The sequence below is a fragment of the Hemitrygon akajei genome, chromosome 4, assembly GCF_048418815.1.
Source record: "Hemitrygon akajei chromosome 4, sHemAka1.3, whole genome shotgun sequence".
Taxonomy (NCBI): domain Eukaryota; kingdom Metazoa; phylum Chordata; class Chondrichthyes; order Myliobatiformes; family Dasyatidae; genus Hemitrygon; species Hemitrygon akajei.
Genome location: NC_133127.1, coordinates 198,293,022 through 198,319,294, shown reverse-complemented (window position 1 = coordinate 198,319,294; position 26,273 = coordinate 198,293,022). Strand labels below are relative to the sequence as shown.

At 43.3% G+C, this 26,273-nt stretch overlaps 1 protein-coding gene across 1 annotated transcript in view; it reads right to left on the bottom strand.

Annotated features, from left to right (window-relative positions):
* The window catches only part of LOC140727108 (glucose 1,6-bisphosphate synthase-like), a 146,867-nt gene that overhangs the window by 45,850 nt on the left and 74,744 nt on the right, over window positions 1-26,273 (bottom strand). The window contains exons 7-8 of the mRNA XM_073044378.1: window positions 16,263-16,452; window positions 8,788-8,885 (exon numbers count right to left, since the gene is read on the bottom strand). Coding sequence (XP_072900479.1) covers window positions 8,788-8,885; window positions 16,263-16,452 — 288 coding nt within the window. The remainder of the gene's footprint in view (window positions 1-8,787; window positions 8,886-16,262; window positions 16,453-26,273) is intronic.

The following is a 26,273-nucleotide window of genomic DNA, read 5'->3' as shown; positions in this document are numbered from 1 at the left end:
TGGGTCCATTGTTATTTGTCATCTATATCAATGATCTGGATGATAATGTGGTAAATTGGATCAGCAAATTTGCTGATGATACAAAGATTGGAGGTGTAGTGGACAGTGAGGAAGGTTTTCAAAGCCTGCAGAGGGATCTGGACCAGTTGGAAAATTGGGCTGAAAAATGGCAGATGGAGTTTAATATAGACAAGTGTGAGATATTGCACTTTAGAAGGAAAAACCAAGGTAGAACATACAAGGTAAATGGTAGAGCACTGAGGAGTGCAGTAGAACAGAGGGATCTAGGAATACAGATACAAAATTCCCTAAAAGTGGCATTACAGGTAGATAGGGTAGTAAAGAGAGCTTTTGGTACATTGGCCTTTATAAATCAAAGTATTGCGTATGAGTTGGAATGTTATGGTGAGGTTGTATAAGGCATTGGTGAGGCCAAGCTTGGAGTATTGTGTGCAGTTTTGGTCACTGAATTATAGGAAGGATATTAATAAGGTTGAAAGAGTGCAGAGAAGGTTTACAAGGATGTTGTCGGGACTTGAGAAACTGAGTTACAGAGAAAGGTTGAATAGGTTAGGACTTTATTCCTTGGAGCATAGAAGAATGAGGGGAGACTTGATAGAGGTATATAAAATTATGATGGGTACAGACAGTGTGAATGCAAGCAGGCTTTTTCCACTGAGGCTAGGGAGAAAAAAACCAGAGGACAGGAGTTAAGGGTGAAGGGGGAGAAGTTTAAAGGGAACATGGGGGGGGGGGCTTCTTCACATAGAGAGTGGTGGGTGTGTGGAATGAGCTGCCAGATGAAGTGGTAAATGTTTTTAACATTTAGGAAAAACTTGGACAGGTACATGGATGAGAGGTGTATGGAGGGATATGGGCCAGGTGCAGGTCAGTGGGACTAGGCAGAAAAATGGTTTGGCACAGCCAAGAAGGGCCAAGAGGTCTGTTTCTGTGCTGTGATGTTCTATAGTTAAGAGTCATAGAACACTACAGCACAGAATCATACTGTTTGGCCCATCTGGTCCATGATGAACTGTTAATCTGCCTAGGCTCATCGATCTGCAGCCAGACTATACCCCCCCCCCCCCCCCCCATCCATGTATTTGTTCAAATTTCTCCACTAGTCTGGGAAAATGCCACGGCAGTGCTCCATCAGGATAGACCAGAGAACTTGACTAGTAATGCGTTATGGGTGGAACTGAGAAATAAGAAAGGTATGACCACATTAATGGGGTTATACTATTGACCACTCAACATTCCTAAGGATTTAGAGGAACAAATTTGCAAAGAGATTGCAGACTGTTGCGAGAAACATAAGGTTGTTATTGTAGGTGATTTTAACTTTCTACACATTGCTGGGAATCCCATACTGTAAAGGGACTAGATGGGATAAAGTTTGTCAAATGTGTTCAGGAAAGTTTCCTTGATCAGTACATAGATGTCCAACAAGAGAGTGTGTACTACTAGATCTGCTATTCGAAAATGAGACAGGGCAGGTGACAGAAGTTTGTGTAGGGGAACACTTTGCATCCAGTGACCACAATGCCATTAGTTTTAAAGTAAATATGCAAAGAGATAGGTGTGATCCATGGGTTGAGTTTTTAAATTGGCGAAAGGCCAATTTTGATGGTATCAGAAATGATCTGGCAAGTGTGGATTGGGACAAGCTGTTTTCTGGCAAAGGTGTAATTGGAAAGTAGGAAGCCTTCAAAACCGAAATTTTGAAAGTACATAGCTTGTATGTGCCTGTCATAATGAAAGGTAAAGATAACAAATGTAGGAAACCTTGCTTTTTAAGAGATATTGAGGCCCTGCTTAAGAGAAAAGGAGGTGCATAGCAGGTATAGGCAAGTAGGAACAAATAAAATGTTATGAGTACCATAAATGTAGAACACTTAAAGAAATGAGGAAGCCTAGAAGGAAGAATGCAGACAAGCTGAAGGAGAATGCCAAAGGATTCTACAGATATGTTAAGAGCAAAAGGATTGCAAGGGATATATTTGGTCCTCTTGAAGACCAGAATAGTAATCCCTGTGTGCAGCCAAAACAGAGGGGGGAGATCTTAAATACATTCTTTGCATCTGCATTTATTCAGAAGACGGATACATGGAAGTGAGGCAAAGCAGCATCAACTTCATGGATCTTGTACAGATTACAGAGAAGGAGGTGCTTGCTACTGAGGCAAATCAGGGTGGATAAATCCCCAGGGCCTGACATGGCATTCCTTGGTTCCCTACTGGAGGCAAGTGTAGAAATTGTTGGGGACCTAGCAGAGATCTCCTTAGCAATAGGAGAGGTACCAGAAAATTGGAGGATAGCCAATATTGTTCCACTCTTTAAAAAAGGCTCTAAACAGAAACCAGAAAATTATGGGCTGCTGAGTTTGACATCAGTTGTGGGAAAGTTATTGGAAAGTACTCTAAGGGACCGGATGGCTTTGTGCGTGGTAGGTCATGTCTAACTAATCTTGTAGAATTTTTCGAGGAAGTTACCAGGAAAATGGATGAACGCAAGGCAGTGCATGTTGCCTATATCTGGAGCTGAACACGCTCAAGACAAAGGAGATGATAGTGGATTTCAGGAGACATCCCTCCGCTATGTCTCCCCTCACAGTCCGCAGCAGCCCTGTGTCCACCGTGGAGAACTTCAGGTTCCTGGGAACCACCATCTCTCAGGATCTGAAGTGGGAGCAGAACATCAGCTCCATCCTGAAGAAGGCCCAGCAGCGGATGTATTTCCTGCGGCTCTTGAGGAGATACGGTCTGCCTCAGGAATTGCTGCTGCAGTTCTACACTGCAGTCATTGAGTCTGTCCTGTGCACCTCCATCATTGTGTGGTTTGGAGCCGCCACCAAGCAGGATAGAACCAGACTAAAGCGCACAGTGAGGACTGCCGAGCGCATCATTGGAGCCTCCCTGTCCTCTATTGTGGACCTGTACTCTTCCAGGTTGAAGAAGAGGGCGGGGAACATCATAAAGGACTCCTCCCATCCTGCGCACGGACTGTTTGATCTGCTTCTGTCTGGTAGATGCTTCAGATCCCTCCAGACTAAGACTAATAGGCACTGGAGAAGTTTTTTCCCTACTGCGGTCACTTTGCTGAACAGTTAACTGCCGGTTAACTGTCGGCTAACTATTACTTGGATTGCACTACCTGTATGTATAATCTATATTTTCATTTATATTTATCATTATTATTGTTATGAGCAGAGAGACACCATCTGCCGGAAGTAAATTCCTTGTATGTGCATAGGTACTTGGCGATTAAAGTCTGATTCTGATTCTGATTCTACATGGACTTTAGTAAGGCATTTGACAAGGTCCCATGTGGGAAGCTGGTCACTCGGCATTCATGATAAGGTAGTAAATTGGATTAGACATTATCTTTGTGGGAGAAGCCAGAGAGTGGTAGTAGAGGGCTGCCTCTCTGACTGGATGCCTGTGACCAGTGGTGGGCCTCAGGGTTTGGTGCTGCATCCTTTCACAAACACAAGGAAATCTCCAGATAGTGGAAATCCAAGCAACACACAGAAAATGCTGGAGGAACTCAGCAGGCCAGATAGCATCTATGGAAGGGTATAGTTGACGTTTCTGGCCGAGACCCTTCATCACGACTGGAGGGGGAAAAAAAAAAGAGGATTCTGAGTTAGAAGGTGGGGCGAGGGGATGAAGAAACACAAGGTGATATACCATCTCAAACCAGATCCCACTACAAAGCCCTCACCCCACCTTCTTACTCAGACTCATCATCTTTTTTTTTCTCTCCAGTCCTGATAAAGGGTCTCAGCCTGAAACGTCCACTGTACTCTTTTCCATAGATGCTGCCTGGCCTGCTGAGTTCCTACAGCATTTTGTGTGTGGTGTTACGTCCTTTGTTGTTTGTCATCTAAATCAATGATCTGGATAATAATGTGGTTAACTGGATTAGCAAATTTGCAGATGACACCAAGATTGGGGATGTAGAGGACAGTGAAGAAAGTTTCATTGCTTGCAGAGGGATCTGCATCAGCTGGGAAAATGGGCTGAAAAATGCAGATGGAATTCAATGCAAATAAGTGTAAGGTTTTGCACTTTGGTAAGCTAGGTCTTATACAGTAATAGTAGGGGACTGAGGAATGTGGTTGAACAAAGAGATCAGGGATCACAATTCCATAATTTGTTCAAAGTGGCGTCACAGGTAGATAGGGTTGCAAAGAAAGCTTTTGGCACACTGGCTTTCATAAATCAATGTTTGGAATGCTATGTTGAAGTTGTACAAGATGTTGGTGAGGCCTACTTGGAGTATTGTGCGCAGTTTTGGTCACCTATCTACAGGAAAGATGTAATCAGGTTGAAACAATGCAGAGAAAATTTACAAGGCTGTTGCTGGGTCTGGAGGACTTGAGTAGGAAAGATTGAATATGTTAGGACCATATTCTTTAAAACATTGAGACGAGATTTGAAAGATGTATACCAAAGTATGAAGGGTATAGACAGGGTAAATGCAAGCAGGCTTTTTCTACTGAGGTTGGGTGGGACTACAACCAGAGATCATGGGTTAAGGGTGAAAGGGGAGAACTTTAAGGGAAATATGAGGGGGAAACTTCTTCACTCAGAGGGTCGTGAGAGTGTGGAACGAGTGCTCAGCACAAGTGGTGCATGCAAGCTCGATTTCAACATTTAAGAGAAGTTTGGATAGGTACATGGATAGTAGGGATATGGAGGGCTATGGTCCTGGTGTAGGTCGTTGGGAAAAGGCAGTTTAAATAGTTTTGGCATGGACTAGATGGGCTGAAAGGTCTGTTTCTGTGCTATACTTCTTTACGACTTTATGACCCTAAAAATTGAGATCAAACTCGCATCTACCACTTCCACTGACAGCTCGTTCCACACTCTCACCAGCCTCTGAGTGAAGTAGCTCTCCTTCAGGTCCCCCTGAAACATTTCACCTTTCACCCATGACCTCCAGTTCACCCAACCTCAGTGGAAAATGCCTGCTTCCATTTACCCTCTCTCACCCCTCACAATTTTGTAACCCTGACCTTTTCCACTGAACTTCCTTTCAAATTTTAAAAGATGTACAAACCCAAAGTTTATTTAGCAGTTTTATCTTTTAGTGTGCAGAGTGCCCTGCAGTGACATACGGGGTCACCTTGCAGTTCCTGTGAAACCTCTACGTTCCATGCATTGCTTCCAAAGGCCATGGCATTTAAATTGCATAGTCTGATCTATTTTGTCTAATCTTATACCGATTATACTGTGTGCAGTGGTTGAGGGAGTAGTGTATTACCCTGACTTCTTGATTAAACTGTTGGGTCTCCTATTTACATTCCACATTTAATTAGAACATACTAAAGTCCAGCAGAGTACAGGTCCTTCAGTCCACAATATAGTACCACCCCTTTAACCTACTCCAAGATCAGTCTAATCCTTCCAAATCACATAACTCTCCATTTTTCTATCATCCATGTACATATCTAAACAGTCCTGCCAAAGGGTTTTGGCCCAAAACGCCAACTGTGCTTTTTCCCACAGATGCTGCCTGGACTGCTGGGTTCCTCCAGTATTTTGTGTGTGTTGCTCAGATTTCCAGCATCAGATTTTCTCTTGTTTTAAATGTCCCTAGTGTTTCTGCCTCTACCACTGCTCCTGGTGGTACATTCCATGCACTGATCACTGAGTAAAAAAAAAATCCCAGACATTCACCTCCACCCCCCATACTTTCCTCCAACTGTCTTAAAATTACGTCCCCTTGCATTAGCCATTTCTGCCCCGGGAAAAACATCAATGGCTCACTACCTATGCCCCTTATCATCTTGTAAACCTCTATCCAGTCACCTTTCGCCTTCCTTTGCTCTCAAGAAAAAAATCCTAACTTGCTTAACTGAACCTCGTGAGATATGCATAATTAACAGCATACACTGGATATTCAGTTGAGTGCAATTGTTCTAATGCTGGAAACACACCAAAGACAGCTTACCAACAGGGAACTGCATTGCTACCATGGGAGATCAGCTGGCCAAAGGATAATCCCAAGATGGGAGATGTAAATGTTTACATCCACAAAGCACCAGTAGTTGGAACTGGAATGCAAACCTCTGACAGGAATGAGAATTGAACATAAAGAGACTTCTTTTTAAATTACAGGTTGCATGAGATACAGTTGCCATCAGATACAACTATTCAGAAATGGCACAGCAGCAGGAGGACATTCAGTACCTCATCTATGCACACAAAATGCTAGAGAAACTCAGCAGATCAGGCAGCATCTATGAAAATGAATAGTCAATGATTCAGGCTGAGACCCTTCATAATTTATTCCCCTCCATAGATGCCACCTGACCTGCTGAGTTCCTCCAAGATTTTGTGTGTTGTTCTGGATTTCCAGCATCTACAGAATCTTCGTTAGTGCATGCCTTGTCTATGTTAGCTTCTGAATGAGATACCTGACTGGTCCAACTATTTCCTTTCAGAGAGTTCTGGATGAAATCTGTGCCTTCCTGCAGAGATGACATCGTCACTCCTGTAACACTATTTAATTCTGCCACACTGTAGCTCCTCCTTATCTGACACAACCTTCTTTATTTATTCCCATAAGACACAGGAGCAGGATTAGGCCATTTGGCCCATTGAGGCTGTCCATCATTACATCATTATCCCTCAACTCCTTTCTCCTGCCTTCTCTCCATAAAGTTTGCACCCATACTAATCAAAAACCTATCAACCTCTGCTTTAAATACTGTAAACCAAATGACTAGGCCAATACTGCTGTCTGTGGCAATAAATTCCACATTCACCACCCTCTGACTAAAGAAATTCCTCCTCAAAATAGATTTGATTAGTCCACTGGTCTCTCTCATTTTATTGTCCTGTTACTGTTTTCCCTTGTACTAACTCAATGCATTGATGCAATGAATTTATCTTTTCAAAATCACAAGACAAAGGAGCAGAAGTAGGCCATTCGGCCCATTGAGTCTGCTCCGCCACTCCACCATGAGCTAAACTATTCTCCTGTCTAGTTCCAATTTCCGGCTCTGTATGAACAGTATCCGAGAAAAGCTTTTCACTGTACCTTGTCATGATGATAAACAAATTCATCAATTTTAAATGAAAACTGCTGCTCCTTCTCCATTAGCCTAGAATATTACATCGCTTTTTCATTAGAACACAGAGCATAAAAATCTACAGCACATTCCAGGCCCTTCAGCCCACAATGTTGTGCCGACCATGTAACGTACTCCAGAAACTGCCTAGAATTTCCCTACCGCATAGCTCCAAGTACTTATCTACGAGGCTCTTAAAAGACCCTATTGTATCCACCTCTACCACCTTTGCTGACAGTGCATTCCATGCACCCACCACTCTCTGTGTGGAAAAATGTACCTCTGACATCCCCCCTTGTACCTACTTCCAAGCACCTTAAAACTATGCCCCCTCGTGTTAGCCATTTCAGCCCTGGGAAAAAGCCTCTGACTATCCACATGATCAATGCCTCTCATCATCTTATACCTATCTCATTGTCTTGACCTTTCAGGTCACCTCTCATCCTCCGTCGCTCAAAGGAGAAAAGCCCAAGTTCACTCAACCTATTCTCATAAGGCATGCTCCCCAATCCAGGTAACATCCTTGTAAATCTCCTCTGCACTCTCTCTATAGTATCCATATCCTTTCTGCAGTGAGGTGACCGGAACTGAACACAGTACTCCAAGGAGGGTCTAATTAAGTGGGGTCATTCTTTACATTCAAAGTTGATGCTTTCAGTATTGTTCAATAACATACCCACATATCAATCAATGGAACTGTTGCGCTCATGTGATCCGCTGGGGTGGTATCCAATAATTGTGGGACTTCCTCACTCAACTCTGGCCCTCTCTCTCCAGTAGCAGAAGAATCCTACACTGTCATTCTTCCCCACCAAGCCTTTACGTTGGCTGCACCGAGCTTCAGTGCGTCCCTCAGCACCTACTCCTGAAGCTGGGAAAGTGTCAGTCAGCAGCTTTCCTCCACGGACATTTCGACGTGCTGGCAGACCAAAGAGAGTCTTTCATCGAGTTGATGATCTGCCAGCAGCGCTTGATGTCCATCGCCGTGCGTCTCACCCTAGAAACAGCCCATAGTTCAGAGAGTCCTCTGTCACACAGCTACCTGGGGTGAATCATGACACAGACCCTTGCAACTTTCTCCACACCCTCTTCACAAACCCACAGTCCACAAAGAGGTGAGCTACAATCTCTCCTTCACTACAGTCATTCTGGAGGTAGCGGGTTGTGGGGGCGATGCTCTGGGCATGCGGAAAGGATCTGACTGGGAGGGCCACTCCCACCATCAGCCAACCTTCCTCACTGTCCACTACACCTCCAATCTTTGTATCATCAGCACTCCACTACGTCCACTGAGTCCTTCTCGTGTAGTGTCTGCAGGACGTTCCATGCTGACCACTGCCTAAAGAGGCAGAACAATGCTTTACAGTACCAGTGACCTGCCTGTAAGGGGTCAGTATACTTTCCCTGTGACTGCTGGGGTTTCCTCTGGGTGCTTCAGTTTCCTCTCACAGTCCAAAGGTGTATCAGTTGATAGGTTAATCGGTCATTGTAAATTGTCCTGTGACTAGGCTACGGTTAAATTGGGGGTTGCTGGGCAGTGCAGCGCAAAGAGCTGGAAGGGCCTACTCTGTGCTGTATCTCAATAAATAATGGACCTGTGACAAAGGTGTTGGTCAGGTATCTAATAAAGTTCATGTGTACATGAACAGCACTGCTTTACTTGAAGTATTAAAATGTTTGTTTAGGCATCAAGGTACAATACTTACTCCTCTTGCTGTTCTGCCACAGCCAGTCTATCTGCATCAGGATCTGTAGCCAACACGATCCGAGCCCCTTCTTTCTCTGCCAGCTTGATTGCAAGAACCTAAAAAGGGTGACAGCAGGGCATGGTCACATTGGGTGAAGTCCAATTTACAGTGAAGATTCAATACAGAGTGAAGCAATGCAGATAGAGAGAGGGTGATTCTTATACCGAGTCCCATTGGCACAGGAGACCATCCACACGTGAACTAAATTAACAAGGCCGGAATAAACACCCAATGGACTCCTACTGTCAGTATACTATACAAGCAGTGGGACAATTTTGTTGCTCGTCTTCTGCACACCAATTAGTTCTTGGCTCAAAATGTTGACTGTTTATTCCCCTCCATAGATGCTACTTGACTGCCGAGTTCCTCCAGCATTTGTATGTCTTACCAATTAGCTTCACTTCCAAGTACATGACATACCTCAGAACTGGCAGCAAAGCAATACTAAATATTTCAGATTTACACAAGCTCCCAGTGTTAACACATTTTTATTTGAGTAATAGATACTGCAGCACAGAAGCAGGACCTTAGGCCTGTTTAGACTGGACTGACCTAGTCCCAATGACCCACAGCTAGATCATTGCCCTTTCATGTACCTAGCCAAACTTTTCTTAAATGTTGAAATCAAACCCACATCCACCACTTCTGCTGGCAGCTCGTTCCACACTCCAAGTGAAGTTCCCCTTTGGTTCCCCTTAAATATTTCACCTTTCACTCTTAACCCATGACCCCTAGTTCTAGTCTTACCCAATCCAACCTCAGTGGGAAAACCCTACTTGCATTTACCCTATCTATACTCCTCATAATTCTGTGTACCTTTATCAGATCACCTCTCATTCTCCCACACTCCAGGGAATAAAGTCCTAAATTATGGAGGGCTATGTAGGAGAGAAGTATTAGATTGATCTTAGAGTGGGTTAAAAGGTCTGTACTATGTTCTACTGTTCTATAATCTAACTTATTCAACCTATCCTTATAAATCAGGTCCCAAGGATTTTGAGGCTATTGTTTTGAGCATCTTCTAAATTTCCATTCAGGAAATCAATGACGTTGACATGCCATGGCCATCATTTGCAGATTACTTCTGCAAGCTCTAGAGAGGCAACATTGAACTTTGTTAAAAGGCTGCTGTCTCCCAAGACATGGGCACTAGCCTCCCGAGCATCGTGGACACCTTCAAAAGGCAATACGTATGGTAAAAAGATGGCATCAATCATTAAGGACCCCCATCACCCAGGACATGCCCTTTTCTCATTGCTACTGTCAAGGAATAGGTACAGAAGCCTGAAGACACACACTTAATGTTTTGGGAACAGTTTCTTCTCCATGGCCAGCAGATTTCTGAATGGACAATGAAGACATGATCACTACCTCTATTTTTTTCCTGTATTATGTATTACAATGTACTGCTGCCACAAAACGAAAAAATTTCACAACACGTACCAGTGTATTAAATATGATTCTGATTTTACAATACTTTCCAGGATCTGCCAGGCATGTTTTGGGCCGTGACCCTTCCTTCATGCTGGACTTCTATCAGCATTTCAGTGTGTGTTGCTCTGGATTTCCAGCATCTGCAGAATCTCTTGTAATAAGTGTAACTGCAGTTGATTAGCATACACAAGGTAGAGAAACAAAAGAGAACAAATCAGCTTAAAAATACTTTACTGAGGGAAACAGCGGCTAACTATCACTACCCAGCATAGTGTGCCTGACTTAAGTAATTTGGGAAGGTAAATAGCTTTGAGGGAATGCTGTGCTCTGTACTCCTGGTAGCTGTTTTAAGTTTTGCTAGCTGCAGTTTGGGATTTACTAAGGAACCAACCAGCATAAAGTTGACACAAACTGCTGCTAGGTCAGATCCTGCAAATGTTTTACAGGGGTTATTAATGACTGGATACAGGGTCTATTTCACTAGTTGAACTATGGGCAGTGTAAGAATGTTTATTCAATGAAATGATTGTATGTAGAGTGATATACGAAAATCAGACATTTCTAACTTCCTGGGAGACTGGCTTGCAGATGGTTCTCAGGAATTAAGCTCTTATCTAACTGAGGGACTGTGTAGTTAGATTTACTTTATTGCTGGAAACTAGAAAAGACTGTTTATAAAGAGTTTAAAGATTAGCTTTAATTACATGTACATCAAAGCAGTGAAATGTATCATTGTGTCAAATCAAATTAGCAAGGATTGTGCTGAGCATCCACTAGTGTCACCAAGCTTCCATTGTCAACATAGCATACCCAGAACTCACTAACCCTAACCTGTACATCTTTGGAATGTGGGATGAAACCGGTGCACTTGAAGGAAATCCATGTGGTCACAGGGAGAATGTACAACGGGAGGAATTGAACTCTGATTGGTGATTGTTGGCACTGTAAAGTGCTACGCTAACCACTACATTACTGTGCTGCCCAATTATGCCAATTATACATTTTATTTAGAGATGAAGGGTGGAACAGGCTCTTCCACCCAGCTATTTAACCCTAGACTAATCATAGGAAAAATTGCAATGACCAATTAATCTACTAACCCATACACCTTTGGACTGTGGGAGGAAACTGGAGCACCTGGTAGAAACCTATGTACTTCATGGACAGGTTGTACAAAATTCTTACGGATGGCACAAGAGTTGAACTTCGAACTCAACGCCCCGAGCTGTCATACTATCACACTGACTGCTATGATACCGTGGCAGCCCTGTGTACTTAGGCCACAGCTCTGCATAAGTAATGACAGAGTGTAACTGCAGTTTATTATGCTGACTGTACAAGAGGGTCCCACAGACACACTCATTAGGAATTGTGCTGTGGTCACTCTAATGCTTTATACTGTCAATGCTAGTGCTGTTGTAACAATCCTCTCACTCCTTGATAGTTACTTTCTGCTTGTTTTGAAGCATTTACTTCAGTTAGGAGTGAGAAGTTACTGAAGCAGACCAAAGAAAGTGTACTCCATGTCTTCGTGTTTCTTCGGGCAGGGCAGCAAGCCAAGGTAACTGCTCCTCCGTCTGTCTGACCTGTGACATTTGCAAAAGGTCTTTGCAGGCAATGGCAGGAGATTGAATTTCTGAAGTCAAAACTCCACTGAAAATCACCAGACCACAGAGTTTAATCACTTTACCCACAAATATTATTTGACCATTTGAATTTAAATTTAAACCTAATGCAATATCCAAATGAAATCAGCTAACAAGAAGGAAAGTTAGACAAAACACAAAAGATCAGAGGAATAGAAATTCAAGCAGTCTGAGCCCTTCACTAAGGTTGGTCTCCACTCTTCAGACCATCTCAAATTAGTCAAACCACCTTGCCAAAGAAAATCTAACAATCTTGTTCATGGATACAATCTACATAGCATCCATGCCAGGACCACCAGACAAAAACAGATACTTACCCAAGCATTGAGGCTGATCAACACCTCCACTCACTAACCCACCCCTCTACACCCTCAACCACCACTACTATATCATTTCCTGTCAGAGGCATCTTATGTACAGACACTCCTGTGACTAGTGTCACTTTATGGATGTACAATCAATCTATGTGACAAGCTATCTTATGCATTTATATTTAATATTGTGTTCTTTATCTTATTATTTTTCTTGTACTGCATCGGATCTGGAGTAACAATTATTTTGCTCTACTTTACTGGAAGTGATAATAAACATTATTAAACAACCTTAAATGTCCTCAACCACTGATCATCTAATGCTAACTGGGTTAGAGATGTTAAACAATTTACAACCATTTTTGTTATTACATTAAAAACCAACATTCTGAAACCAATGACCCAGAACACTGACCTCTAGTTGAAAGATGAATTGAGTGAACTAGAGCTTTTCTCTTTGGAGTGAAGGAGGATGAGAGGTGACTTGATAGAGGTGTAAAAGATGATAAGAGGCATAGATAGAGTAGACAGCCAGAGACCTTTCTCCCAGGGCGAAGATGGCTAATATGTGAGGGCATAATTTTAAGATGATTGGAGGAAAGTATACGCAGGATTGTCAGAGGCAGCTTGTCTTTGTTTTTTAAAACAGAGTTGTGGGTGTGTGGAACTTGCTTCCAGGGTGGTGGTAGAGGCAGATACATTTAAGGGCATGTAAGAAACTCTTAGGTAGCTACATGAATGATAGAAAAAAAATGGAGGGCTATGTGGTAGGGAAGTGTTAGAGTCTTGCAGTACCTGAGATTCTACTTCTGATAAAAAAAAATCCCTCCTTTCCTCTTCTTTTATTCCCTAATCTGGTTTATTACGTCTTCTCACCTGCCCAACACCTCCCCCCGGGTCCCCTCCTCCTTCCCTTTCTCCTATCCTATCAGATTCCTTCCTATTCAGCTCTCCATCTTTCCCACCCAGCTGGCTTCACCTATCACCTTCTAGCTAGCCTCCTTCCACCCCTGGCACCTTTTTATTCTGACATCTTCCCCCTTCCTTTTCCAGTCCTGAAGAAGGGTCTCAACTCAAAATGTCAACTGTTTATTCATTTGCATAGATGCTGCCCAACTTGCTGAGTTCCTCCAGCATTTTGTGTATGCTGATCTTGGAGCAGGTAGTGCAGTGGTCAGCGCGAGACTATTACAGCTCAGGATGTTCTGGAGTTTGGAATTTGGAGTTCAATTCCAGTGCCGTTTGTAAGGAGTTTATACATTCTTCCTGAGAATGCATGAGTTTCCTCCCACAGTCCAAAGATACACTGGTTAGTTAGTTTGTCACTGTAAATTGTCCTGTGATTAGGCTAGATTTAAACAGGTGGGTTACAGGGCAATGTGGCTCAGCAGGCTGGATGGGCCTGTTCTGCGCTACAACTCTAAATGAATAAACTTGAGTCAAAGGGCCTGTATTGTGCTGTGCTCTTCTAGATTCTATATGAAACTCCTGTCTGAAAAAAAACTTCCCAATATTTCTGTCAAGTCCTTTTGTATGTTCCAGTTAGATCAGCTCTCCATCTTCTAAACTCTAGACAGGGCAGCCTGACTAAATTTACTTCTCTCTTCATTGTATGATTGTTCCATCCAAGGAGTTTATACTGTGCAGTTTATAATTTCCTCAGATCCTTTATTTCAATATTATGTTCCTGCCTCTTCCCATTCCTTATATACTCAATTGTGATGAAGTCTCCCGTACCTGAAAAGTTAAAGGTTTCTCTAATGAAAGATGGGGGACTGAAAGAGAAAAAGGACTGGATTTCTTATAGTGGAATTGAAATAGCTGGGTTAGATCATATTAGCATTGTTACATCCCCCGTGGGTATCTTGTGACTGTTTTATGACCATGATGTAATTGAGTATCTGGTGATCATGATGTAATGGTCTTGTGATGGTGGGGTGATGTATTTTCCTGCCAGTGTGAGGTCACATGATATAATTTTCCTACCAGTGTGAGGTCATGTGATGGCCTGTTCCAACAGGTATAAAACGGGGAAAGCCTGCTGTGACGCAGGAGTTTTTGTTGGGACGTCGTTTAAGTCGTCCGTTACTCCGTTATGCTGCGTATTTGGTTTCATGACGTAGTTTTGTTTTAAAGTGGAGTTTTAATTCTTGCTGTAAGGTACATTGTTGTTGTGATGGCAGTTTTGAAAATCACTGCCAGTTATGTTTGATGTATCTTTGATTTAATTTGCAATTCAGTTGGAGAGTGAAGAATTTATCAAAGTATGGAAACCCGAAGGATCCAGTGAAGTTGGTGTCACTGGTGGTTTAATACAGGATCAACCTTATTGGATCTTCGTTCAGGAAATAGTAACCTGCATCCGAGATAGCCCCTGCATTGTAAGAGCAGAAAGGGTTGGACTCTTTCAGAAACCCTCAGAAAGGGTTAGTGTTATTCGCCAAGGAAAAGGTCAGTTCTTTCAAGCTGTTTTTATTTCCTTCATTGTGAGTCTTTCGGGCAAGACTTATTTCGGCTGGGATCAGCAGTAACGTCATGTTGTCGAGGAATTAGTTACTTCAGGAAAGTCTCTCGTAATTGACTGTATAACTCATTTGGACTTTCGCATCTACCACTTTAAGAACTGTGTTCGCATTTATCACTTTAAGAACGGTTCGAGTTGCCGTATAGCAGTTAACTTCTGGTTAAGTTAGTCGTTTGTTTACTTTTCATTTTTATTGAGCAAAGTTTAATAAATGTTTATTTGTTTATAAAAAAAACCTGTCTCAATTTTATATTCATCATTGCCATATCATAACAGCATACAATAATAAAACACAGAAACAGGCCATTCAGCCCAACCAATCTATTCCAACCACATACTCCCTGCTATTCGCAGTTACCCACATTCACCCTGTAACCCTCCAAGCCCATCCTGTCCATGTATCTATACAAAAGCACCTTAAATCTTGCAATTGTATCCACCTCACCACTTCTTCTGACAGCTCATTCCAGGTATGCACTACCCTCTGTGTAAAGAAGTCACCTCTGGCCATTTTAAATCTCTCCCCTATCATTTTGTATCTGTGTTGTCTAGTTTTGGACTCCCCCAACACTGCAGAAAAGACCATTACTGCCCACATCTGTAAGTGTCTATCTTATAAGTTTCTCATTCTCCTTTGTTACAGGGTGTGAGGATGCAGCACAGTCAACTTCTCCCCAAAACTCAGGCTTTCTACTCAGGGGCGGTTCTCTTTTGAGTGAAGGAGAATGAAAGATGACTTGGAGATGTACAAGATGATAAGTGGACAGCTAGAGACTTTTTCCCCAGGGTGGAAATGGCTAATATGAGAGGGCATAATTTTAAGGAGGTTGGAAGAAAGTATAGAGGGTATGTCTGAGATAGTTTTTTTTTAAAACACAGTATGGTAGGTGCATGGACCTTGCTGCTAGGGGTGGTGAAAGAGGCAAATACATTAGGGACATTCAAGAAACTCTTAGATAGGCATGTGGATGAAAAGAAAATGAAAGTCGTGGGGAAGGAAGAGTTAAATTGAGCTTGGAGTAGGTTGAAAAGTCATGGCTGAAGAGCCTGTACTGTTCAACGTAGGAGGAAACTGGAGCACCTGAGGTTAAACCCATGATGGTTACAAGGAGAACATATAAACTCCACACAGCTAGCCGCAGGGCTCTGGCTCTCTGTACCTGTGAAGGAGCAGGTCTACCCTTTGCATATTTACTTTTTTAGAGATATAGCATAGTAACAAACTGGTCCTTCCAGTTCAGCAAGCCTGTGCCATCTATCTATACTCATCTGTCCAATTCATCTGCTAACCCACATGTCTTTGGGCTGTAGGAGGAAACCTACGTACTCACAGAGAAGAACATACAAACTCCTTACATGCAGTGGTGGGACTTGAACCTGGGTTGCTGGCACTAAGCTAACTGCTACAGAATCTCTCCATCGGCTATCATTACATTACTACAAAGTAAATCTATCCTGATGTACAAATGATTGAAGCAATAAACTTTTGTTTAGAAAACAGGAAAGAAATATTATTACCAGCACACATTCTCCCTCCTCTGGATTGGGGCACTTGACAGTGGAAAACTCAGGATCTGGATCCTTCTGTTCTGGAACAGGTATGGGAGGAACGAAGCCAAATGCCTTGAATGCTGCCTGTACGTACTCATGGCCAACTCCATGGAAAGAAGTGTGCACAAACTTGAGAGGTGTCTTGCTGTTAAGCTCTCTAAATGGATGAAACAAGCATCTTAACATTGGCAGGTGTTAAAGTCAAACTTATGTTAAGGATAAGAGAATAAAGAAAAATGAAGAAGTTAGACAAATATAACTGCAACGACACACTCTGGAACTCAGCAGGTCAGACAAGTTGGATTCTGATGTCTTTAAATCAAAGGTTCTTTCAGAAATCAGGAAAAAGGCACAAAACTTATTGCTTCACAATCATTGTATTAAGTTGATTAAACAAAGTAAAAAGCAGAAGCTGGTTGCAGACGGTCTAAAGACAAAGAAACTAAGATGCTAGGATTAAGATGATGCTCAGCATAGAGCAGCTCTGATCTACACAGATAAGCAAAATTCTATTCAAGTTGCTGTTTCTCCATGTGGGTGATCTGTTAATATTTCTACGAGGGAAGGAGTTGGGATTGCCAGTGGGACTGACGTCTTTCAACTATATTTTTTTTGTATTTTATGGTTATCAAGAGGACAAATCTCAGTTGTATTCTGCACACATACTTTCATAATAAAATGAACCTTTGAACCTTTAGACAAGGGTCAACCAATGAGAAAGTCATTATTCAAATAATGCAGAACAAAGATTCCAGAGCTTTCCATAATTATAGCAACATAACCATTATGCTCACACTGAAGAACTGCATATGCATACTGTCAACACTAGGGAGCACATTAAGCGATTGCTTGTATACAAGTTATTATATAAAATACAAGCAGATAACTGAATGCTAGACTGCAAAGAAAGTAAAAATTAAACAGCTGAATCCAACAGGCAGCATCTGTGGAAAGGAATGAAGAGTTTGGTTATGGGCCGTGACCATTCCTCCATATTGGAGTTCCTTCAGCATTTTGAGTGTTTCCAGCATCTGCAGAATCTCCTGTGACAAGTATAATTGCAGTTTATTATCATACACAAGCTATAGAAACAAATGAAAACAACTTAGCTTTCAGAAGAATCTTATACAGGGCACCACCAGCATTTTTCAGTGACAGATTTTTTTTTTTAAAGATGTCAGAGTAGGTGGGAAAAGTAACAGGAGATGGGAGAGGAAAAAAAAAGTGGTGGAGAACTTTGGATATATATATACATATACACGCAGTGGCCACAAAATGTATGTTGTGGTCTTCTGCTGCTGTAGCCCATCCACTTCAAGGTTCAATGTTCTGTGCATTCAGAGATGCTCTTCTGCATGCCACTGTTGTAGTGCACGGTCATTTGAGTTACTGTCACCTTCCTGTCAGCTTGAAACAGTCTGGCCATTCTCCTCTGACCTCTCTCATTAACAAGGCATTTTTGCCCACAGAGGGACCACTCACTGGATGTTTTGCTTTTGATTTTTTTTTCATCATTCTCTGTAAACTCTAGAGACTTGTGCATGAAGATCCCAGATTAGCATTTTCTGGGACACTCAAACCACCGCAACTGGCACCAACATTCAATCCACAGTCAAAGTCACTTAGATCATATTTCTTCTCCATTCTAATGTTTCGTTAGTACAACAACTGAACCTCTTGACCATGTCTGCATGCTTTTATGCATTGAGCTGCTGGTTCGATATTTGCATTAATGAGCAGTTGTATAGGTGTACCTAATAAAGTAGCCACTAAGTGTATATGCAGTAATTTAATGAATGAGGTAAACCCTTTGGTTGAGTTGGCCTTAGACGCAAATGGCACATTTCACTGTATGTTTCGATGTTCATTTCATTAATTAATCTTAGTTTACAATTATCCCAATGAAATGGAGAGATACAAAGGTGACTGTTCACCTGATCTATGTTCTTCACCATTTTACAAAGATTTGTAAAATAATTATGGGCAAGGATAAAGTGAGTGACAGGGGAATCTAAAACTGGAGGCACAGAGGTTTAAAGTAAGAGGGGAAAGGTTTAGATTTGAAGGGCAAGTTTTTCTATACACAGTGTTGTGAGTACATGGAATGAGCTGCCAGAGGAAGTAATAGAGATGAGTACAATTACAATATTTATGTGTTTTTCCTTCGAGTGCTCTGGTTTTCTCCCACAGTCCAAAGACATACCAGTTAATAGGTTAATTGGTCATTGTAAACTATCCTGTGATTAGGCTAGGGGTTAAATCGGTATGTTGCTGGGCTCAGTGGGTGGGAAGGGCCTGTTTCGCACTGCATCTCTTAAAAAACACATGTAGACCAGTACACAGACCGCTTAGAGGAATATGGGCCAAACACAGGGAAATGAAACTTGGTCAGCATGGACAAGTTGAGCTGAAGGACTTGTTTTCACACCATAGAAATCAATTGTCTATAAAAACAGTAATTAGTAGCACACGTTGATACACTGCTTGAACAGACGGGCCTCATACTCTGCTGAGAAAGGGACATGCCTGTCCTAGCATGCAAAGTCAGCTCCAGCAGACTCGACTGATGAGATCTACAGTGAGATCCAGCAGCCAGGAAGGTGCTTCTGCAATGCTTCTTGAAGAACAAAGGTCATGAGGGGACACAGTTGATGTTATGGACATCCACTGCAACAAAGGAAGACCCCAGTTGTGATGGCTGCTTGTACCACAGGTTTCCTGTTATCATCAGACATCTTCGAAGAGAGAGAGAGCTTCGCACAGGTAAGGGAGAAAAGTTTAAAAGAGCAGTGCTTCGTGAGGCTCAGCGCATTGGCAGCGGACCAATCGATTCAAAGAGAGTGAGCTTTGCACAGGTCAGGGAGAAGAACTTGTCATCGTGCAAGGATGCTGAGAAAGCTCCGAAATAAGAGACACTGTCTAGTGGAGGAGCTGTCAGAGTAGTAGGGCTTTGGCGAGGACAAGCCTAGGCGAGGTAAGTTGCTTTTATTCCCCCCCCAACTAACAAGAATAGTGGGTATGTCTGCAAGGTCAGTTTTCTGGGTGTCAGATGTGGGATTCCGCGAGACTTCCAGCCTTTCTGATGGCCTTGGGGACTGAGCTGGGGAACTGGAAATGCAGCTCGATGACCTTTGGCTTGTTGGGAAGAGTGAGGAGGTGATAAGACAGGAGCTACAGGCAGGAAGTTACGCCGGGGTCACAGTAGACAGATAAGAGGGTAACTGTCAGGAGAGGGAAGGGAGGGCATCAGGTAGGAGAGCACCCTGTGGCTATCCCCCTTAACAATAAATGCTCCATTTTGAGTGCTGTTGGGGGGGGGGGAGGGGGGGGGATGATCTACCTGGAGGAAGCAACAGTGGTTGTGCCTCTTGCCCCGAGTCTGGCCCGGTGGCTCAGAAGGGTAGGGAATGGAAAAGGATGGCAGTGGTAATAGGGGACTCTATAGTTAGGGCAATAGATAGGCAACTCTGTGGGTACAAAAAAGAAACAAGGATGGTAGTTTGCCTCCCAGATGCCAGGGTTCGTGATGTTTCTGAGCGCATCCACAATATCTTGACATGGGAGGGCAACCAGAGGTCGTGGTACATATTGGTAGTAAAAGGATGGAGGTCCTGAAAGCAAAATACAGGGAGTTAGGAAGGAAGCTGAGAAGCAGGACCTCAACGGTAGTAACCTTGGGATTGCTGCCTGTGCCAAATGACAGTGAGTATAGGAATAGAATGAAGTGCAGGATAAATAAGTGGCTGAAGGATTGGAGCAGAGGGCAGGGATTTAGATTTTTGAATCATTGGTACCTTCTCTGGGACAGGTATGACCTGTACAAAAAGGACGGGTTGCACTTGACTCTGAGAGGGACCAATATCCTGGTGGGGAGGTTTGCTAATGCTATTGGGGAAGGTTTGAACTAGATTTGCAGGGGGTTCGGAACCAAAGTGAAGAGGCAGAAGATGGGGAGGTTGGAGCACAAGTATGTTGCGATGGGAGATTTTAACTTTCCTAATATTATATGACCATAAGATTTAGGAGAAGTAGGCCATTTGGCCCATCGAGTCTGCTCTGCCATTCATTCATAGGTTGATCCACTTCATCAAGTCATCCCCACTCCCCTGCCTTCTCCCCACACCCTTTGATGCCCTGGCTAATCAAGAACCTATCTATCTCTGCCTTAAATGCTCCCAGTGACTTGGCCTCCACAGCCACTCATGGCAACAAATTACACAGATTTGCCACCCTCTGACTAAAGTAATTTCACCGCATCTCAGTTCTAAAAGAACGTCCTTCAATCCTGAAGTCAAGCCCTCTTGTCCTAGAATCCCCTAGCATGGGAAGTAACTTTGCCATATCTAATCTGCTCAGGCCTTTTAACATTTGGATTGTTTCTGAAATCCCCCCTCATTCTCCTGTACACCAGGGAATGCAGCCCAAGAGCTGCCACATGTTCTTCATACGGTAACCATTTCATTCCTGGAATCATTCTCGTGAATCTTCTCTGAACCCTCTCCAATGTCAGTATATCCTTTCTAAAATAAGGAGCCCAAAACTGCACACAATACTCAAAGAGTGGTCTCACGAGTGCCTTATAGAGCCTCAACATCACATCCCTGCTCTAATATTCTGGCGCTTTTAAGAAATTTAAAAGTGGATAAATCTCCAGGTCCTGACAGGATATTCCCCAGGACCTTGAGGGAAGTTTGTGTAGAGATAGCAGTAACTCTGACGGAGATCTTTCAGATGTCATTAGAAACGGGGATTGTGCCGGAGGATTGGCGTATAGCTCATGTGGTTCCATTGTTTAAAAAGAGTTCTAGAAGTAAGCCTAGCAATTATAGACCTGTCAGTTTGACATCAGTGGTGGGTAAATTAATGGAAAGTATTCTTAGAGATAGTATTTATAATTATCTGGATAGACAGGATCTGATTAGGAGTAGTCAGCATGGATTTGTGCGTGGAAGGTCATGTTTGACAAACCTTATTGAATTTTTTGAAGAAGTTATGAGGAATGTTGACGAGGGTAAGGCAGTGGATGTAGTCTATATGGACTTCAGCAAGGCCTTTGACAAAGCTCCACATGGAAGGTTAGTTAAGAAGGTTCAGTCGTTAGGTATTAATGCTGGAGTAATAAAATGGATTCAACAGTGGCTAGATGGGAGATGCCAGACAGTAGTGGTGGATAATTGTTTATCGGGATGGAGGCCGGTGACTAGCAGGGTGCCTCAGGGATCTGTTTTGGGCCCAATGTTGTTTGTAATATACATAAATGATCTGGATGATGGGGTGGTAAATTGGATTAGTAAGTATGCCGATGATACTACGGTAGGAGGTGTTGTGGATAATGAGGTGGGTTTTCAAAGCTTGCAGGGAGATTTATGCCGGTTAGAAGAATGGGCTGAACGTTGACAGATGGAGTTTAATGCTGAGAAGTGTGAGGTTCTACATTTTGGCAGGAATAATCCAAATAGAACATACAGGGTAAATGGTAGGGCATTGAGGAATGCAGTGGAACAGAGAGATCTAGGAATAACAGTGCATAGTTCCCTGAAGGTGGAGTCTCATGTAGATAGGGTGGTGAAGAAGGCTTTTGGAACGCTGGCCTTTATAAATCAGAGCATTGAGTACAGAAGTTGGGATGTAATGTTAAAATTGTACAAGGCATTGGTAAGGCCAAATTTGGAATATTGTGTACAGTTCTGGTCACCGAATTATAGGAAAGATATCAATAAATTAGAGAGAGTGCAGAGACGATTTACTAGGATGTTACCTGGGTTTCAGCACTTAAGTTACAGAGAAAGGTTGAACAAGTTAGGTCTCTATTCATTGGAGTGTAGAAGGTTGAGGGGGGGATTTGATTGAGGTATTTAAAATTTTGAGAGGGATAGATAGAGTTGACGTGAATAGGCTGTTTCCATTGAGAGTAGGGGAGATTCAAACAAGAGGACATGATTTGAGAGTTAGGGGACAAAAGTTTAAGGGAAACACGAGGGGGTATTTCTTTACTCAGAGAGTGACAGCTGTGTGGAATGAGCTTCCTGTAGAAGTAGTAGAGGCCAGTTCAGTTGTGTCATTTAAGGTAAAATTGGATAGGTATATGGACAGAAAAGGAGTGGAGGGTTATGGGCTGAGTGCGGGTAGGTGGGACTAGGTGAGATTAAGAGTTCGGCACGGACTAGGAGGGCCGAGATGGCCTGTTTCCGTGCTGTGATTGTTATATGATTATATTCTATACCTCTAGAAATGAATGACAACATTGCATTTGCCTTCTTCACCTCCAGCTCAACCTGGAGGTTAACCTTCAGGGTATCCTGTACAAGAACTCCCAAATCCCTTTGCATCTCTGCAAATTGAAGTCTCTCCCCATCTAAATAATAGTCCGCCCATTTATTTCTTCCACCAAAGTGCATGACCATACACTTTCCAACATTGTATTTCATTTGCCACTTCTTTGCCCATTCCCCTAAACTATCTAAGACTCTCTGCAGGCTCTCTGTTTCCTCAACACTACCCACTCCTCCACCTATCTTTGTATCATAGAACCATAGAACATTACAGCACAGTACAGGCCCTTCAGCCCTCCATGTTGTGCCGACCCATATAATCCTTAAAAAAAGTACTAAACCCACACTACCCCATAACCCTCTATTTTTCTTTCATCCATGTGCCTGTCCAAGAGGCTCTTAAATACCCCTAAAGTTTTAGCCTGCACCACTGTCCCTGGTAAGTCATTCCAGGCACTCACACCCCTCTGTGTAAAAAACTTACCCCTGATGTCTTCCCTAAACTTCCCTCCCTTAATTTTGTACGTATCTGACATGGTGGTCAGCAGCACAGGGGCGCCGCAGGGAACCGTACTCTCTCCGGTCCTGTTCACCCTGTACACATCAGACTTCCAATATAACTCAGAGTCCTGCCATGTGCAGAAGTTCGCTGATGACACGACCATAGTGGGGTGTGTCAGGAATGGACAGGAGGAGGAGTATAGGAAACTGATACAGGACTTTGTGATATGGTGCAACTCAAACTACCTGCGTCTCAATATCACCAAGACCAAGGAGATGGTGGTGGACTTTAGGAGATCTAGGCCCCATATGGAGCCAGTGATCATTAATGGAGAACGTGTGGAGCAGGTTAAGACCTACAAGTATCTGGGAGTACAGTTAGACTAGAAGCTTGACTGGACTGCCAACACAGATGCCTTGTGCAGGAAGGCACAGAGTCGAATGTACTTCCTAAGAAGGTTGGCGTCATTCAATGTCTGTAGTGAGATGCTGAAGATGTTCTATAGGTCAGTTGTGGAGAGCGCCCTCTTCTTTGTGGTGGCGTGTTGGGGAGGAAGCATTAAGAAGAGGGACGCCTCACGTCTTAATAAGCTGGTAAGGAAGGCGGGCTCTGTCGTGGGCAAAGTACTGGAGAGTTTAACATCGGTAGCTGAGCGAAGGGCGCTGAGTAGGCTACGGTCAATTATGGATAACTCTGAACATCCTCTACATAGCACCATCCAGAGACAGAGAAGCAGTTTCAGTGACAGGTTACTATCGATGCAATGCTCCTCAGACAGGATGAAGAGGTCAATACTCCCCAATGCCATTAGGCTTTACAATTCTACCGCCAGGACTTAAGAACTTTTTAAAAGCTATTAATGCTTTTTGAGACGGTGATTTAGATGCATATCATATTTTTTTACTGAGTTAAGTATTGTATGTAATTAGTTTTGCTACAACAAGTGTATGGGACATTGGAAAAAAAAGTTGAATTTCCCCATGGGGATGAATAAAGTATCTATCTATCTATCAGTTAATTTAGCCACAAATCTCTTAATACTGTAGTCTAAATCATTGACATACATCATAAAAAGTAATGGTCCCAACACTGACCCCTGTGGAACTCCACTGGTAACCGGCAGCCAGTTAGAATAGGATCCCTTTATTCCCATTCTCTGTTTTCTGCCGACCAGCCAATGCTCCATCTACGTTAGTAACTTCCCTGTAACTCCATGGGCTTTTATACGTGTGGCACCTTCTCAAAGGCCTTCTGAAAATCCAAGTATACCATGTCTACTGCATCTTCTTTGTCTACCCTGCTTGTAATTTCCTCAAAGAACTGCAGTAGGTTTGTCAGGCAGGATCTTCCTTTCTTGTCGTGTGCCTCCAGGTACGCTATAATCTCATCCCTAACAATCGATTCCAACAACTTCCCAACCACTGATGTCAGGCTAACTGGTCTATAGATTCCTTTCTGCTGCCTCCCACCCTTCTTAAGTAGCGGAGTAACTTTGCAATTTTCCATTCATCCGGTACAATGCCAGAACCTATTGATTCTTGAAAGATCATTGTTAACACCTCTGCAATCTCTCCAGCTACGGAACGGAAAGCCTCATCCTGGGAGCAGATGCGGCAGAGGAATTGGGAATAGGGAATAGCATTTTTGCATGTGGCAGGGTGGGAAGAGGTATAGTTGAGGTAGTTATGAGAGTCAATGGGTTTATAGAAGATGTCAGTGGACAGTCTGTCTCCAGAGATGGAGACCGAGAGATCGAGAAAGGGGAGAGAAGTGTCTGAGATGGACCAAGTGAATTTGAGGGCTGGGTGGAACTTAAGGCAAAGTCGATGAAATTGACGAGCTCAGCATGGGTGCAGGAAGCAGCAGCAATGTAGTCATCAATGTAGCGAAGGAAAAGTTGGGGAACAGTACCAGTATAGGTTTGGAGCATAGACTGTTCCACAAAACCAACAAAGAGGCAGGCATAGCTGGGGCCCATGTGAGTGCCCACAGCTACACCCTTGGTCTGAAGAAAGTGGGAAGAGGCAAAAGAGAAGTTATTAAGTGTGAGTACCAGTTCCGCCAACTGGAGGGGTGTGGTGGTGGTGGGAAACTGGTGAGGTCTATTCTCAAGAAAGTAGCAGAGGGCTTTGAGGCCTTCTTGATGGGCAATGGAAGTGTATAATGATTGGACATCCATAGAGAAAATGAAGTGGTCGGGACAGGGGAACTGGAAGTTACTGAAGAGGTGGAGGGCGTGGGATGTATCCCGGATGTAGGTGGGGAGGGATTGAACTATGGGTGACAAAATGGAGTCCAAGTAGGCCGATACAAGTTCGGTGGGGCAGGAGCAGGTTGAAACTATGGGTCTACCGGGACAGTCAGGCTTGTGGATCTTGGGGAGGAGGTAAAAACCGAGCAGTGCAGGGTGTGGGAATTATGAGTTTTTTGGCTGAGGATGGAAGGTCTCCAGAGGACATTGATGGTATGGGAGACAATGATTTGATGCTTTCTGGTGGGGTCCTGTTCAACTCTGCTTCACATTCCCATTCAGATATGTCCATACATGGTGTCCTCTACTGCCATGATGAGGCCAAACTCAGGTTGGAGGAGCAACACCTCATACACCGTCTGGGTAGTCTCCAGCCCCTTGGCATGAACACTGAATTCTCCAACTTCTGGTAATTCCCTCTCTCTCCCTTCCCCCATCCCAGTTTCACTCTGCCTCCTCCTCCAGCTGCCTATCACCTCCCTCATGGTTTCGCCTCCTTCTTCTACCCATAGTGCTTTCCCCTTACATTCCTTCTTCACCTTTCCTGCCTATCCCCTCCCCCACCCCTTGACCTTTCCCCTTACTGGTTTTACACCTGGCACCTACCAGCCTTCACCTTCCCACCCTCTTTATAGGGCCCCTGCCCCCTCCCTCTTCAGTCCTGACGAAGGGTCTCAGCCCGAAACTTTGACTGTTCGTTTCCACTGATGCTGCTTAACCTGTTGAGTTCCTCCAGCGTGTTGTGCGTGTTGCTTTGACCCCAGCATCTGCAGTGTATTTTGCGTTCTCAGTGAAATATATGGCAGAAATGTAGCAAATGTTCAGGGAACACTTGCATGGAGCTTTGCATAAGTATGTTCCATTGAATCAGGGAAAGGATGGCAGGGTTAAAGAACCATGGTGTACAAAGGATGTAGAAAATCCAGTTAAGAAGAAAACAAAAGCTTAGAAAA